At 42.7% G+C, this 17713-nt stretch overlaps 1 protein-coding gene across 1 annotated transcript in view; it reads right to left on the reverse strand.

The window, feature by feature from the left end:
- Positions 1-17713, reverse strand: part of LOC117248417 (protocadherin-15-like) — a 335851-nt gene that overhangs the window by 74621 nt on the left and 243517 nt on the right. The window contains exons 24-25 of the mRNA XM_033613476.2: positions 8220-8360; positions 5261-5373 (exon numbers count right to left, since the gene is read on the reverse strand). Of these exons, the coding sequence (XP_033469367.2) occupies positions 5261-5373; positions 8220-8360 (254 nt within the window). The remainder of the gene's footprint in view (positions 1-5260; positions 5374-8219; positions 8361-17713) is intronic.

The following is a 17713-nucleotide window of genomic DNA, read 5'->3' on the forward strand; positions in this document are numbered from 1 at the left end:
TGTTCTCCTGGGAGCCAAAACACGCACTAAAGTGCCCTCCTGGGAGCCAAAATGCACGCTAAAGTGTTCTCCTGGGAGCCAAAATGCACGCTAAAGTGCCCTCTTGGTAGCCAAAACGCTCGCTAAAGTGCCCTCTTGGGAGCCAAAACACCCGCTAAAGCGCCCTCTTGGGAGCCAAAGCACTCACTAAAGTGCCCTCTTGGGAGCCAAAATGCGTGCAAAACTGCTGTCTTGGGAGCCAAGACGCACACTAAAGTGCCCTCCTGGGAGCCAAAACGCACGCTAAGGTGCCCTCCTGGGAGCCAAAACGCATGCTAAAGTGCCCTCCTGGGAGCCAAAACGCTCAATAAACTGCCCTCTTGGGAGCCAAAACGCGCACTAAAGTGCCCTCCTGGGAGCCAAAACGCATGCTAAGGTGCCCTCCTGGGAGCCAAAATGCGAGCTAAAGTGCCCTCTTGGGAGCCAAAGCGCTCAATAAAGTGCCCTCTTGGGAGCCAAAACGCGCGCTAAAGTGCCCTCCTGGGAGCCAAAACATGCGCAAAAGTGCCGTCCTGGGAGCCAAAACACGCGCTAAAGTGCCCTCTTGGGAGCCAAAACACGCTAAAGTGCCCTCTTTGGAGCCAAAACACACGCTAAAGTGCCCTCTTTGGAGCCAAAACACACGCTAAAGTGCCCTCTTGGGAGCCAAAATGCGCGCTAAAGTGCCCTCTTTGCGCCACTGTGTACAGTACAAAACACCATCAACCATCCGTATCAGCATTCTCATTTTACGGCTAAACAGTACACTAAAATTTTTGAAAAAAACTGGCACACAAAACAGGCAATATAGTGACAGAATTTCGATTCATATTTGATCAGCGTTCCCTAGTTTGACAGTTAGACTGTAGTTCAACAATAGCGATTTAAATGATTGACAGCTGCATTAAAGACTAAGTTGCTGTGATGCCATTAGAAGTGCTACCAGGCAATAGAAAAGGCAGAGGGATATGATTTTTTTCACAGATGATCTGTCTCATTTAAATATGACAAGAGTTATGTTCTATTAAAGTTACCAACTACAGCTTTACAGCTTTTAAGACGAGATATAAAAGAAACACAAGGTGATGAAAAAAAACCCCCACACATAAATAGGATGACAAAATGTGAAACAGAATAAAAAATTTAAAAAAGCTAAATTGAAAAAGCATAATCAAACAGAAGAATAAAAATGATTGTAGAGTGCAAGATATGAATAAATAGCCCCATATTTAAATGGAGTGTCAAACAGACAAAAGTTAAGCCCTATGTTTTCAAAGAACTGAGAGTTTTCTGGCTGTTTGTTCTTGATATATGGTGCATAAAAACTAAACTCTGCTTTTCTGTGTTTTGACTTTGAGGACAGTAAGAAAAGCTGTCCCAGAGCATCTGAGAGGTTGCTCATAAAACTGAAGTGTGGAGGAGTTGACTCAATAAGAACTGCTGTGCTGTTATCTTGGTCTTGCCAAGCTGCAGTTAAAAACATAAACTCAAGGCTTGATTATTAAATCATTGATTTAAAGTGCCTGCCAAACACCTGATGCTCACTTTAGCTAAATTTAATCTGTTAAGTGTTATTTGCTAATGTAAAATTTTTTGAGACGGGGCTGAAGACGAAGAAGATATTGTGCAACTTTGGTGTTATCAAGCGTTACTTCAGACTCACCAGTACAAATCACACAAGTGTTTCCCACAGAATTATAATCTATGTGTGGCAGTAGCTGACGATGGTAGGGGGGCGGGGGAGCTCATCAGATCAGATCGATAGATGAGAGGAGCAGCTGTTAGTGAGTGAAAGCAAACTTAAGACCCAGCACACTTTAAGTTACGTTTCACTGCGCCTGCTGCTCCATCTGCGCTCTCCGTCTGTGGAGCAAATAATAACCGAATGGTTCTGCGGTGAACCTAATGAACGGTCCATCTCCAGAAATAGAAAAAGTGGCGGCAGATGTTTTAATCATGGCGGCTTGCCAAAAATAAATGAAACTGTGGGACACCCTGCAAAACGACAATAAGTCACCAGTGTAAAATGTAAGTTAATACATAAAAGTATTAAAGTAATGAGTTACTTATTACACTACTTTTGCATTACTTTCACCGAAATGACCTCAGAAGAACTAACAGGCATTTTAAATGGACGAGGGTCATGTTGTTTCACAGATGCTCCAGTTAATTACAGTTCATTTTGAATCCAGTGCTGCTCAGGTCTGACCCAGTCATTCATTCGCATAGAGTAGTTACCTCTTTATATTAAAATCCCCTGCTTATATTAATAATAGCATGATGATATCGAACAATTAAACAGCCTTGGACTTTTAAAATAAATGAAAAGCCTTGAGCACAGGGAGGGTCAGGCAGAGGATCAAGAGGAGACATAGATCAATATTTGTTGGTCTATGATATGAAACACAATGCACAAATGTTGAGGTTAGCACAACAAACAGAATGGCAAGTCAGTCACAATGACAAATGCAGATCAATACACCGGAGCTGGAAGCACCAAATGTGAGTTCCCCGTGTGCCGGTCAGCTACAGCAGCACCACAGAGAGAGTTATGCATAAGATTGAGACGGTGTGCTAGTGTTGCCCTGCAGTTGTACGGGATGTGAATGGAAACACATTCAACATATACTAACATTACCCAGTGTGGTATCATCGAGACAAAGACAAAACAGACTGAAGGCCAGCTCCTTATCCCGCTGCTTTCAGGCAGCCTTAGGATGTAAAAGCAGAACAGGATACAGTGTAGGTACATGAATGGAAACACACTGGACATGATGACGCACATGATCATCAGCACCCTTCTATAAGGTAGCGTATAATGAATGACAAGGCAACACCCAACAACCTTCAGGGATGTTTTTTCTGGTGGCACATTAGCGGAAGGGGAGAGAACAGTTTATTTCAGGTGCTGACATGTTACGAGACATTGTAAATGTAATAATATTACCTGAAAAGCAAAATATTACTGTAACGCGTTACCCCAACACTGTACGTCACACAGTAACAGAAACAAACTAACATATCGAGGCAGCAGTAGACCAGCAGCTCCTGTGTTGAGCGATGTAAAATCACTGTTTTTGTTAATGGAGTCTGGCTTTGAAGAGAGCATAGTTAAGTTTCTCTTGCAGTTTAGTTCCCCACTGGAAAGGGATGTCTTTTTGGGAAGTCAAATCATACGGATAAAAGGGATGCGGATCATACTGCATGAGTCGTGAGAGTTTGCAGATGCCTCGATATAGTTTTTGGATACTGCGGTCACCGTGGAGGCAAGCAAGAAAACAAAGTTTTTGTCATGAACGCATCGGTACACGGGTGAGTAATTGATATACAAATGGTCGTTTAATTTGAATTTTAAACATATTATTTGTATTTCTAAAGAAACAACACAAGGTGTTTTGCAAAACCTTTTGAAAAGTAAGTGGCAACATGCTGCCACAGTAGCAACTACAGCACGAGCCATTTATTTTAGCCAACAATGACTAGGAGCTCCTCATTTCCCTCTGACAGATGGAGGGGACCCACCATAAAGCAGGAGCAGAAATCATTAAGTCAGCCAAGGCCCTGCAGAGTTGTTTTAATTGTGTGCTCTGGAGCTGTAGGCATAGCTTACCTGATTGCTGCCATAACTAACTGCCTTTACAGAGACAGACGAGATCTTCTGTGGACGTTTAGAGAGTGATTTGTGTTCAGAAGGTTCCTCGGGGAGAGGACGATGGGGAGAGATAGAGCGCCGAGCGATGAGGAGACAGTTCATTGCGGAGCGAGCAGATTGGACGCTCTCCGCTGGAGAGAGCCTCGTCCAGCAGGAGAGGCTCAAGCACCTGGCTAATGCTTTCATGGCTCACAATTTACAGCAGGCCTGCCACTGCTTCTGGTTGGCACTGTCAATGTGACACCCTACAGAGGTCTGCGCCTATGGTCCCGACCTTCTGTGTGTGTGTCAGACAGAGCACTCATTCAAAGCGTTAATCAATGGCCTTTCAACGGCTTATGCTGCTGCGCCTGTGTATCAATCACTGAATAAAGCGCAGCAGCGGGAGAACATGAGCACACACAAAGTGCTGGATTACAAAAGATTCACATTCACACATATACATTCATCTGTATTGGGATATACAAATGTACCCACACAAACAGACACACAGGAACACATTCACAAAAAGGTAGCGAGATGGGCAGAAAGGCGTACCTGTGCACAAACAAAGACACACACACACACACACGTCAGCTGATGTGTTGACAGGTTGGGCAGGATTTACATCCCCTGTCTTGTGCATAAAGGCATATCAAATTCTGTTACTGAAGATAGTCTGCCAACACTCCCTACTTTGACTGACATACAAGTTAGTAAATCAATCCACTTAAAACAGGCTTTACTTAAAGCTCCCAGATACTGCATTGTGCCAGGCAACTTTGCCATCAGACCCTAAAGCTTCACAGTCTGGATATAATCTCCTAAACACTGCAGACAGGTACCTGCTGCAGCCCGACAAAACAGACAGCAACTGTTAATGCTAGCGCTCAGAGATTTTTCAAAGCAGCTTCAACTGGAGTGTTAATAATCCATGTTTATTTTTAATTATAAATTACCTCTTGGCCTCCTCCTGAGCCCCATCGGTACAGACGGACTCCACCCAGCCCGTGCCCAGTGCAGCCGTATATATCACGTGTGTAGCAGCCAGTCACCTCAGTCCACTATAGATTATGTTCTCTCATCTCTGCCAGTTTAACAGTCTGAACGCTTAATCTTGTCAAAGGAGACTCCTAATAAACTCAAAGGGAAGCCCGGCGTTACCCGCTGAGAGAAACAAATGTGGTTTACGGCAGTGATGATCAGCAGCATCTACCCCGAAGCTTTAATGCATATTTATACGCAAAACTCATTAATCAGTCATGCATGGAAGAGACGGCGTGATAAAGACACAGACAAAGAATCAAAAGTGGGGCCACGATAATCTGCCAAAAGCTATTGTTACTGCAAAATAATAACTGTACGCAGAATAGTTCACAATAGAATATACAATATACCTAGTCATCAAATATTAATCAAAGTATGACAGAAGCTGGCAGGAAGGTGTGACCACAGATGCAAATGTGTGTCAAGGTTTTTTTAAGATACTTTGTCCACCCTCTCCAGCCTCTCACTGTCTCTCCCTGTCGGCCGCTACAGCCTAAGCTGCTCTTTGATGTGTGAATTTACAGGCAGAGGCAGCTGCATCCACAGTGTGTCAAGGAGACGTACCTGTACTCTTCCTGGGTGAAAATTGGGATGCGAGAAGGCTGAAGAACGGTGATCTCCACCATGGTACTGTTAGTCTTCACCGGCTCCCCGTCATCGAAGGCAATCACGAACAACTGCAGCGGGCAGGAGAGCACATATAAGCAATGCACACATTTAAATGCAAGCACAAAATCTTTATTATTATTATTATTATTATTATTATTATTATTATTTTCTTACCACACTACTACTCCCTACACAAATAATTCCCTTTCTGAGGTTGCCAGGCATTTTTCTGTAGACATGTTCAGCATCCTAATAAAGACAGACTGGCAAAATAGGATCTGGCGAGCATCCTGCAAAGCTCCCAGAGAGCGAGTATGAATGTATTGATCTACTTTCATAGACTGTGGAGAATGGAGCCTGGGGGAAGCGAGGGGGAGTGGGGCAGCAGAGAGGGAGAGATAGGCAGAAAGAGAATAAACACAGACAAATGTTTAAAGAAACTGAGAAAGAAAAACAGAGGAGGGGAAAAAAGACACAGAGGATAGAGGAAAGGCAAGACAACATCCACATCAGGACCCACTATGTCGAACACCTGGTCTAGTGTTCACAACCACAGATACACCTATGTAAGACCACCTTAAGGTGGTAAAAAAACCTTTATGTGAGCACTGGGGAGGGAATTTGTTTAATCAATAAGGAAACTCAATAACAGTGGTCACAGACACAAGAGAAGCAATGACATGATCCTTGAGACAATTTAGTAATAATGCCCAAAAAATGTTCTTCGATTTTAAAGTCAATATGCACATTTCTGACCTGCTGGACCTCACTGCAAATTAAAGCACACTAAAACAAGGCAGAGCACTAAACATCATCTATGAGAAGCAGATAGTGTCCATGCAGTGTAGAGGAACTGTGTTGTATTTGTGATAGAAGTTGAGAGCTTAATGATGATCAGGATTATGAGGCATGGAATTAAACTTGCCGATGCCAGCATCATGATTATAATCATCATTGTTGGCTAAACACTTGCTTTTTTATTAAAATCTAGCAAGATTAAAGGCCCAGTGTGTAGGGTCATGGGAGGATGAGAATGCAATGTTACATCAATTGGCCAAAGGGGGGCGCTATAGCAACCGACTGAAATTGCAAACTTTGAATGGGCATATCTCATGCCCCGTATGTCGTAGAGACATGAAACTTTGCACAGAGATGCCTCTCCTCATGAGGAACAAATTTGCCTCAAGAACCCATAACTTCCGGTTATATAGACTTTCCGCCATTTTGAATTTTTTGAAAAACACTTCAAATCGATCTCTTCCTAGGAAGTTTGACCGATCTGCATGAAACTCGGTGAACATAATCTAGGGACCAATATCTAAAGTTCCCTCTTGGCAAAAGTTGAAAAACTTACTAAAACTGAGCTTCTATAAGGCAATGAATATTGCGGAGGGCGTGGCTCATCACATAAAGGTGTATAACATCTCAAGGGTTTCACCGATCACCACGCAACTTTGTAGGCATATGACCACACTCATAATCTGAGGGGACCCCTCCATTATTGACCCTATCAAACAAAATGGAGGCGCTAGAGAGCTAATTTCATTATCTAGGCCTAACCGCCATATCGATTTTTACTAAACTTGGTAGATATGTAGAACAGGACGCCTCAAGGTGACTGGAGAGATTTAACTCTAATTGGCAACTGGGTGGCGCTATAACAACAGAAAAATGCTTAAAAATGGCTAAAATGCGACCGATCGCTGTGGCTCCCCCTGTGGCCCAATGTTGTTGTTTTTTTTTTCTAATTTTTGGTATGACTAAGTCATGGTATGGTATGCTGTACATAAGTGCGTCATTCTGTCAGTCAGTCATTCTGTCTGTCCCACGTTTTTCTACTCACTGATGTGGTCAATCTATGTGAAACTGCACATAGGCATTGAGGATTGGCATAGGTAGAAGGTGACAAAGCTACTTTTTTGACAATGGTACTACTGTACTTTCAATAAAGCAATCGTACTATCAAATTCACAAAAACTCTGTCTGAATACATTGTTCTTCTTAATGCTAAAAACCTGCCAGTTCACACCAATGCAACCAGATGAGACGGTGTATCATCTCTATGCAACAACTCTCTGTACTTCCGTTTTGCAGCTTTTTGGGCTTATTTTGTGGCTGAATATAAATTGTAGCTTCTTAAAATATGAATGAGGATAGTGATAGTGAGATACTGGCAGTTGCAATGGTAGAGCTTGGTGGGGTCGGAGCATGTGTGGCAGCAAGCGAACATGGTGTCTGCGGTCATTTTAACTTAAACAGTGGACCTCGCTACAAGCCGACTGGACGTAGAGCCAGGTGACAGGTCTGCAACGTTCTAAAAAGATTTTGTCTTGTCACAAATCTTGTCCTGAACTGAGCTTAAGTTAAGTGCAACCTCACTCTTTGATGCCACTAAATCCTACACACTGGCATTAGTTGATTGGCATCGACTGTTTTATTCATGCAGCAATCACTGGCTGTTTCACTAGCTGTGTGGCTATGGGCTGACTACTAATGTCCTTTTTGTAATTATGCAGGTGTACAGTGAGGACATTGTAACCTGACACCTGCTGCTATCATGCTGCTGATACGCTGTTTGCTGCCACAGCTTCAGCCACCACACCCATCTCTTCCTTATCTATATGCTTTATTTTTGCTATTGATACTGATAGTATTAATCTCATGGTCATATGTGCATGTCTTTATTAAGAAGGATTAGCTTGGATTTCTTTACACCTCTTTTCCACCAAATTAGCTTGGATTTTTGAACTGGTTTTGTCACAATTCTTGAAAACATGGTGCTATCTAGTGCAGTGGCTCCCAACTGGTCCAGCCACAGGGTCCAGATTTCTCCTTAGTCATTAGTTAAAGGTCGACACAGTTTAATATGTTCAGCGTCATACTTGCGTTTGTCAGTGTAATCACCAGCACTCACCTTAAAGGTGACGCTGGGCTCCTCATTGAGGTTGACCTTAGTGATGACTCTTCCAGTTTCTTCTTCCACATCAAAGATACTCCCACTGTACGGTGACCTCTCCTGGTCCACTCTGTAGCGGACAAAACTGGCCGGAGTGCCCTGGAGGAAGGACGAAGAAGAACATGAACACATAAATCCACTTATCTGGATTCCACGTTTTGAATTTTCCAGTGAAGCCTGGAGATGGAGAGACTGTGTCAAAGTTAAAAGGTTTGTAATATGTATTCAAGCTGTAAGGGTGAGGCAGCATTGTTTGCTTTAGATACAACGCTACTGTTGTTACATTTTATTTCCTCCGAGCTGAGGTTGTTTAAGTGAGAAAAGTTACTCTCCTCTCTGTGTAACCTGAAAAATTACCCTAATGTCTCACTCTTCTCTCTCCTCATCAGGCAGCCTAATGTAAACTCACTGCTATTCATTGATTCAGGCCTCTTCCCTTTCATTTGGAATAAAAAACCATTAAACCCATCCCTCCAGTCTCCAGAGTAACACACTTAGATTCATTAGCGAGCGCCCGGACTTAAATGTGACCCTTTGATTAAGATTAATCACGGTTCCTGATTACTAATCATCTGTATAGCTTATCTTATTCCAGTTTCATCCCTTTGGACCTAAAATTCAGTCTGATTTTTAATAAGCTTTTTTGAAGCTCTGCTCTCCTGCCTGAACTGATTTTGCTCCCCAGGGATGGGGGTAAAAACCCGGGGCTAGAGAGAGAGGTAAATCCTGTAGTAGCAGCGGATCCCTTGGGAGGCTTACTCACACAAATGTGTCTCTAAGAGGTTACAAAACTATCTGAGTGAATTCACTAAGGGGATTCTCGGAAAAAAGGGGCCTCATCTCTAAAAGCTCTTCAACTTGTTTTCCAACATGAAATGGAAAAGATGTCAGGACAGGGCCATTAATAAAAAAACACCTCTCACAGAAGAATCTAATACAGTGGCTTCACTAGCGAGAGCTCTACAGTGATGCTAGCACAGAAACTTAAAAGTACTTTGCTCAAGGCTAAACATACAATGGAGTCAACTTAGTAGCTGCAGCTAACCTCCAGCTCTTGTTCTTCCCATTTGTACCGTTAGTTTGCCTTTTAAAACCCACATGTCTGACTTAGCTGGAGACCATCAGGACCCTGCGAAAGCAAACCAACGATAAGACAATTTCCTGAACTCATAAAAATACAATTCAAATATATGTCTTGTATTTTCCTGAGCAGGCTGCACTGTTTCAAAGCGAGATTTGTTTCCAAAGTACGTTTTCGTGCCACAACTCACAGTGTCTCAGGAACGATGATTGAAAATGTACTGCATGCACTGTGCTTACAGTAACATCTCAGTCTGTCTCTGTCTACAGACTTTTCAGCTGTACAACAGCTTTTCTCGTCTGGCATCCGACTCACAGATCATGAATGTTTCATGTCCGACGTGAGAGTGAACTCACTGTGTCATTAACATTGCCAATGAGCTTCAAAAAAAAACATGTAGATATACAGTACTATCTAAATCAAAATAATGCTTCCTTATTGCAACACATAGCTTTTTGTTGTTTTCCTTGTATTTCTTTTTATATCAATCCAATTCTCTTTAGCACAGAAAAGGCAGTTCATGAATTAAAGAACAAGTCAGGAAGCACTGGAAAGCACTGAATGATGCTTAAGAGACATGCTACACGAAAGCAAGGCTCGAGCTGAGAGTGTAAAAAGGCAAAGCTGACACGTTAATGGTGCAGAAACACTTGGAGTCTTATCAATCTTCATTTTGATGAACAATAAAATGAACTCGATGAGGCTCATTTGTTCTTACTTGAATATACAAGTTTAAGTACAACACAAATCTGATATCAGAGAAGCCTTCGAGACAACACATGTGCATGGACAGACATAAAGTACAGAACAATGGCTTCAGCCTTGTCCCACGTTATTCAGATCCTCATATCATCACGTCCCAGGACAACAGTTTGATAAAGTGTGCCTGAGCCTGTTTACACCTGATATCATCCTGTGTCCTGGGTAATCTGATCACACGTTGACAGCTCCATGTCTGTCTGTCCACACCTGGCATCAGAATGCATCTTGAGTGACCACATGTGATCTGATCTCACTTCCCCACTCTATATGGAAATAAGTATGAGAATCATTTCTGTTTGCAAAAACCAAATGTGTTGTTGTTTTCAACCAGCGAGGGGTCTGTCTTGCTGCAGGCACACTTAGAGTCTTTATTTAAAATGAGTATAATCTTATTTAATTGTAGGGCTGCACACAGTGTATTGACAGCTCCTTTCTCCATCTCTCTTGGTTTATCATGAGACAAGCGCCACCAAGAGTTTACCACTACAGGAAGGTAAGATCCATGCTGGGGACATTAGTAGAAGTAGCGAAAATGATCCTTCCGCAGGTTCACCTACGGAAACCTTGTTACGACTTTTACTTTCTCTACTTTTTTTACTTTCTCAGTACGCCCAGTTGTGCACACACACAGTGGCAAGACTAAAGCAGGATTTATGCTTGTGGTCAGCACTGTGTAGAGCCTATGCCGAAGCCAATGCACGTGGCTTACGCCATTGTGAGCATTTATACTTGTGGGGTGGTGTGTCTATATCACTCTGCAGTTACACCTCGAAAACACTAGTTGACGGTTGAGTTTCTGTGAAGTGCTGTAAAGTTTAGCTGAGTCAAAACACACATTAAACATGACTTAATAGCGACAATTTCAACCACAAGTACACAAATCAGCTACACTATAACTCGCAGCATTCACAGACAAAGCACTTGTCTTATGCTGGACATTTTCCCCACAAATACAACATGCTAATGTTTTTAGCACAAGCCTATGGCATTTTACATTGTATGAATTAGCCTAGCAGCTAGCTGACTTTTCCTCTACTCATATGAAGCTAGGGACAAAAGGAACATTTGACAAGGGTAACGTTACAAAATTTGGCTCCATTACAACTCACAAGGTTCACCAACAAAGCAACTGCTTTACAAAAACACACTTTCGAAACAAAGATAACATGCTAACGTTATGAGCACAAGCCTATGGCATTTTACATTGTATAATGAGCGGAGATTTCCTCTGCTCATATGAAGCCAGGATAAATCACACACAAGACTTAAAATGCTATTTTGTGGAGGCTTTACTGTCTTCACAATTTATTGTTTGTTATATATGAAATTTAAGTATATTAAAGCTTTGTTTCCACTGAGGGAAATGGTTTCAGCTTACAAAAATAGACAGGAGGTCTGCGTCGCCGCGACATGTGGTTGCATTTCTTGGAAGGTGCACATCAGGTTACGCTGTAGGTACGGCATCAATTTAATGCGGAAGTATAAATCCTGCATAACTGTTAGCACCACACAGCTAACATTACCTGACGTTTATTGGCGCATTTGACGACAAAGTCGAGCTGTTTCAGTGTAGGTCTAAGTAGCTGCTGTTGTGCTAGCTTATGCTAACTGGGCAGACGTTGAACTGACTATTCGCTGGGAGTAGAGTGGTTCCAGAGACTGTCCTTCAGCTTTGTGTCGGTTCAATGGCACCAACAAAAGTTTTCTAATGCGGTGGGGTGTCAGATAGGCAAGGAAGCAATTGTTCAGTGAGGCCAAGGGACAAATGAGCATAACACTCCTGAAAGAATGTGGCCACAGGCGTCCAAGGCAACCTTTGAATGTAGTCTAAATGATTGGATCTCAATACACATTGCAGACCCATTTGGTGCATTCACAATCTGTACTTAGAGCTATTACCCAGGACATGTGTTAATACCAGTGTGTAAGCAGGGCATGTGTTTCTCAGGAGCACCAACAATGTCGACCTCTTATCTTCTAGACAAGCAGGAGCCTGCCAACATAAAACATGTTAAATGCCAGGTGCACTGATGCGTCTAAGGTCAACTACATGTCAATGCCCAAATTAATCACTCCTATGAGAGACAGAATTTCTTCCATTCCATTTTCCTTTTTATATCCGCCTGTCTGGGGCTGGGTCACGGGGGCAGCAGGCCAAGCAAAGCACCCCAGATGTCCCTCTCCCCAGCAATGCTTTACAGCTCCTCCTGGGTGACCCCAAGGTGTTCCAGCGTGTTCTGGGTCTGCCCCGGGGCCTCCTACAAGTCGGACGTGCCAGGAACACCTCTAGTGGGTGGCACCCAGGAGGCACCCTGATCAGATGCCCGAACCACCTCAGCGCAGCGGCTGAAAAATTCCTTCATAGTTAACGCAACTTAAAACCTGGTAGGGTTGCGAAATGATTATTGGATTTGATTCACAAGTAGCTAAAAGATGGAAACCTCAAACAGTAAACATTCTCTGTTGTGGTGAACAATGCCACGGAAGAAACATAAATGTTCATTTTCAGTCACAAAGAACACGCTCTACAAATCGTGTGCTAAAGAATAAAGCTTTTTCCTGGAACATCTGTCTCCATGGTGATCTCCTCTCTCATTCAAGGTGATATTAACATTCACGGTATGGGGTCCAGTGGCACTGCCAAAAATACTGCCACTTTTTCAAAAACCATTAGTATCACTTCTCTCAAGGTGCAGGTGGATGGACAGCGTGGCTTTTGTGGAAATAAAAAATAGGAGAAGGAACACTTTAGACAAGATATGCATGGCTCATGTTTGTCGCATCAAGACTACAAGCTAGAGCGACTCTCTTCCTCTCTTTCTGTCTTTGTGTGTGCAGGTTTTTATGAGCCTGTGTAAGAAAGAATGTGTGTGTGTATTTAGCAAGTGCTAGACTAAGCCCCGTTCCAGCAGAGGTGTCTATGACAGGCATCCTGTCAATAAAATGCTTTGAGCTCTCAAATCCAGGTCAATAAAGAGACTGGGTTAGTCAGCTCCTGTTAGAAAATCTAATCCCTCTGTCTGTCAAACCACTTTCCAGAGTCACTCCCATGTCTCGCTTGCTGCCGCTGTGCTCATGGCAACATAATGATTATTTCCTCCCAATTGTTTGTACCTCAGTACTGCTGGGTGTTTTTTTACTGTACAAGATTTCACTACAAGAGCAGTTCAGGCTAAAAAAAATCCGGTATGAGGAAAAAAGGAAAAGTTCATATTAAAAAAGATTTCATAGCTGCATAGACAGCGAGGTGGGGAGGGGGTGGGCAGGGGAAGCAGGAGGAGGGTGGGTCTCCCTCTGAGAGGAGAAGTGAGACGTACAACAGTTATTGTGGTGCTCTGGAGATGTTTTACCACCCACAGCGGGGACTGACAGGCATTCATATCCCTCAGTGTTTATGTGCCGTGGAGAGTACACAAAGCTCACACAGCCCTGGTGAGATCCCATCAGCAGGAGGGCCACTAATAACAAGCATCGAGTCCAGCCATACAGGACTTCACTGAAAAACATACAGAGCTGGAAGCCATTAGGGCAAGACAGGGGCGGTCACTGGGGGATTCCTATTCCCTTTTTCATAGTGAAAATTTGAAAATAAATAAATAAAAAAAGACAGAGTGTGTTTTGAGAGAAAAAGCTGGTATGGTGAAGTCTCTATAAAGAAAAAAAAAACTCAGCACAACCAAAAAGACAGAGAAGATGTGAACAAGGAGACTGCTGACTCACCAAGCGCAATGAAATATTAAGGTGGGTGGCACTGCCAATAAAACAAGTTCAGCTGAGGTGAATGATGTGGAGCCAAACTCAGAACATGTGCTATCTAAATATACATCTGACGCCACAGAGCAATAAACTAAAAAGTGCACCCCCCACCCCATCCCTGCAAAAATGTTCTCCATTGTGCCTATTAATTGTACAATTTCTAGTCTCAACAGGGTGTCACAATATCTCCTACAAGTTGTGTAATTTTGCTCCTTGGTTTGCAGGTTCCATAAAAAAAAGAAACTCTTCATAGCTCCAGTCCCAGGAGAACCTGCTCAGATATACTGAGCTGAAGGAGTCTGAGGAAACATGACGCTGTCTGAGGCAACTGATAGATGAGTCATACAAGCGAAGGCGCTGAACAAGACCCCCTTACAATAAACACACACAGCACCGTAGTGTAGCTCAAATGAGAGCAGCAAAGTCCTAAAAACATCATTAAAGAGATACTTTGCTGATTTTCAACCAACTTTGTATCATAACAATGTGGGTAGTATGTGTAAATGAGCTGTGGTAAACTTCCCACCCATGTTACCAGCTCCCAGATCTCCCAGTTAAAATCTGTCAGATGACGTCTTCCGCGTCAGCTAGAATAAGCAGAGAGTGGACGGCACACCGTTTCCTGTATTGTAAAAACGGAGGCTGAAAAAAAAATCAGATCAAATGGCAAAACGAAGCAGCACTGATCAGCTATAAATAAGGATGCACGATATATATTGGGCCAATAAATTATCGGCCGATGATGGGACATTTTTATAATTATGGATTATTCCGATAATCCAAATGATAGCTGATAAATAGCACCATAATACAAAGCCAGACTGCTTTCATTGACTTAACAAGGGCAGCATCTACACATCCAACACAGTTGGTGGTGGTACACGTACCTTTAAACTTGGTTTGCAAGCCGCCAATAAACACAGAGAAGAAGAACAACAACAACTGCAGCACACTGTGTAGAGGGCAAAACATGCCGCGGTGTGGACGTCTGTCATATTTCCAGAAGATGACAACAGGATTGCACCAAGGGTCTGATCTCCGACCACCCGACACAGGTTAGACACTTTGCTGAAGGACTGTCTCTAAAGTGTTAGCACGAGCTAATTAGCAGCAGCAGCTTCCATCCAACACCAAGCTTTTAAAAGGCTCGACTCTGGTGTTAAACTTATTAAAGGGAAATTTCGGTTTATTTCAACCCGTCTCCTCTCGTCCTAAATTTGTTTCAAGTCACTAGTGACATAGAAATAATAGTTAGCATGTTAGCCGTTAGCCTAGATACAGCCGTAGCATCAGACCTGTTAAAATGTAATTGAACGGGCATCCTTTCAAGTGCAAAGTTAGTCCACTAAACAAGCTTTTTCTCCACAAAGACCACCTCATATCATTAGCATAAATGTCAGAGAACATATAGAAAACGACATGTAAACGTGTTGTCTTATCCTACCGGTGTGGTGCCATGTTTGTTGTTCATTTCTGGCCCCATTCCAACCCTGGGGAAAGGAATCGAGTCTTTTACCAGACTCCTTGCCCTGAATACATGGCTGACATCGGCATGCTTCACTCATGGGATAAAGTTTATTGACAATTTTAACATCTTTTGGAACTGTAAGGATTGCTTTCAGCGTGATGGGATTCATCCGAACATCACTGGATGCAGACTACTCGGGGCCAACCTACGTCATGCTCTTGGAAGGCCATACCAAAACAAGAATGGACAGATAAGAGCCAAGGACAAGTACGTGGCACAGAGACAGACAGCCTGCATCTCTCCCCCTTCACCTGACCCTTTGCTCCACATCACCCAAGGCATTCAGAGGATGTCTCTGTCCCAGTCAGGGATCCAACAACCCCCCTCCTCCCCCCCAGCACCGGCGCAACCACTAAGGAGCCAACGTCGACCCTCCCCACCACCACCACAATCACCACGGAGCCAGCGTCAACCCTCCCCCCCTCCACCACGCTCACCAATCAAGGAGTTAGTTAATGCTGCCACACTAACACTAAAACTAAAGCTCAGTCAAACTGATGAACTCTTAAATAGTAGCCCTAGACATCATCACTCAGGTACCTGTCAGAGATGAGTCAGACCCCATGCCGCTTCCTTAAACATACCGGCAATCTTAAATAGCCGGTGGCATGGTCAAACACATCTTGAAATTGAAAAGCATCAGCCAGAGTCATCTCCAAGGTCTGTCATTCCTGTTTTGACTAGCATCAGGAAAAACAATGTGTACTCGAAGCGCACAGCTACTCTATCTAATCTGACTCCAGTTATGCGTCAGTCACAGACTGTGTCAGACAATGTTAGTACATTAAACTTAGCTTTATTAAATATCAGATCTCTGGCTGGCAAGTCACTATTAATTAATGATTTTATTATCAAGAGAAACCTTGATTTTATGTTTTTAACTGAAACTTGGTTAAATGAAAACAACAATGCAGCAGTACTTATTGAATCAGCCCCCCCAAACTTCCATTTTATCAGCTCAGTTAGAGAACTTAGGAAAGGAGGTGGAGTAGCCACTGTATTTAAGGATGTTTACCAGTGCAAAGTGAAGTTTGAGTCTTTTGAATATGTTGCACTGCAGTTGAGATCCTCCTGACAAGGAGTATTAGTAACCATTTACAGGCCTCCAAAATATAGTGCACACTTTGTTGATGACTTTTCTAAACTATTGTCTGTTGTCTGTATTGATTTTGACTGTGTTGTTATAGTGGGTGATTTTAATATTCATATTGACAATCCCAAAGATGGCAGTGCGAAAGAACTTTTCTACATCCTGGACAACTTTGAACTTTCCCAGCATGTAACAGAGCCAACACACAATAAGGGACATATTTTAGATCTAATTACCTCCAAAGGGCTCAACATTTCTGAGGTTGTGGTGACTGATGTTGCCTTTTCTGATAATTACTGTGTTTTCTTTATAATGGCCATCTCCGCTGACACCAGTAAAAGTACAACAGGGGTAATCAGAAAACGCTATATCAACGAAAACACCTGCACACTATTCACCCAGGATTTCATACCCACACCAGCTGTGCCCTCAGTCTCTGTCAATGATCTGGTTCATAGTTTCAGCTCTAAAGCTATGAATATTATGGACAATATTGCCCCCATGAAGGTCAAAGTTGTCTCTGGTAAGAAAAAACCACCATGGAGGAACACCACACAGGTAAAAGCTCAAAAAAGAGAATGTAGAAAAGCAGAACGCAGGTGGCGAAAAACCAAACTCCAGGTTCATTATGACATCTATAAGGAAAGTCTGCACATCTATAACTTGGAGCTAAAAAGGGCGCGGCAGTCCTTTTTCTCTGAGATTATCAACAAAAATAACAATAATGCACTTGACTTTTATTTACTGTTGTTGACAGACTGACAAACCCATCAGCATCAGTCCCTCCTGAACTGCTATCCACCAAGGCATGCAATGACTTTGCTTCTTTTTTCACAGACAAGATTTCAAAGATAAGACAGACAGTCTGTAACTCCAACACAGTGGCTATTTCACCTGTGCCTCATAAGACTACTCCAGTTAATTTGGCACTTTTTCACCCATTAAATTATGCTACTTTGACAGACATAGTTAGAAACCTTAGGTCCACTACCTGCTGCCTTGACACTCTGCCTACAAGCTTTTTAAAGATGTTTTTAACTGCATAGCATCAGATATACTACAGATAGTCAACTGTTCTCTTCAGTCAGGCCTTTTTCCAATGGCCCTGAAAACTGCAGTCATTAAACCTCTCTTAAAAAAGCCTAATCTGGATGCCTCAGTAATAAATAACTACAGGCCCATATCAAACCTACCATTTTTAGGAAAGATCATTGAAAAGCTTGTTTTTCAGCAAC

Source organism: Epinephelus lanceolatus, chromosome 17 (genome assembly GCF_041903045.1).
Source record: "Epinephelus lanceolatus isolate andai-2023 chromosome 17, ASM4190304v1, whole genome shotgun sequence".
NCBI classification, from domain to species: Eukaryota; Metazoa; Chordata; class Actinopteri; order Perciformes; family Serranidae; genus Epinephelus; species Epinephelus lanceolatus.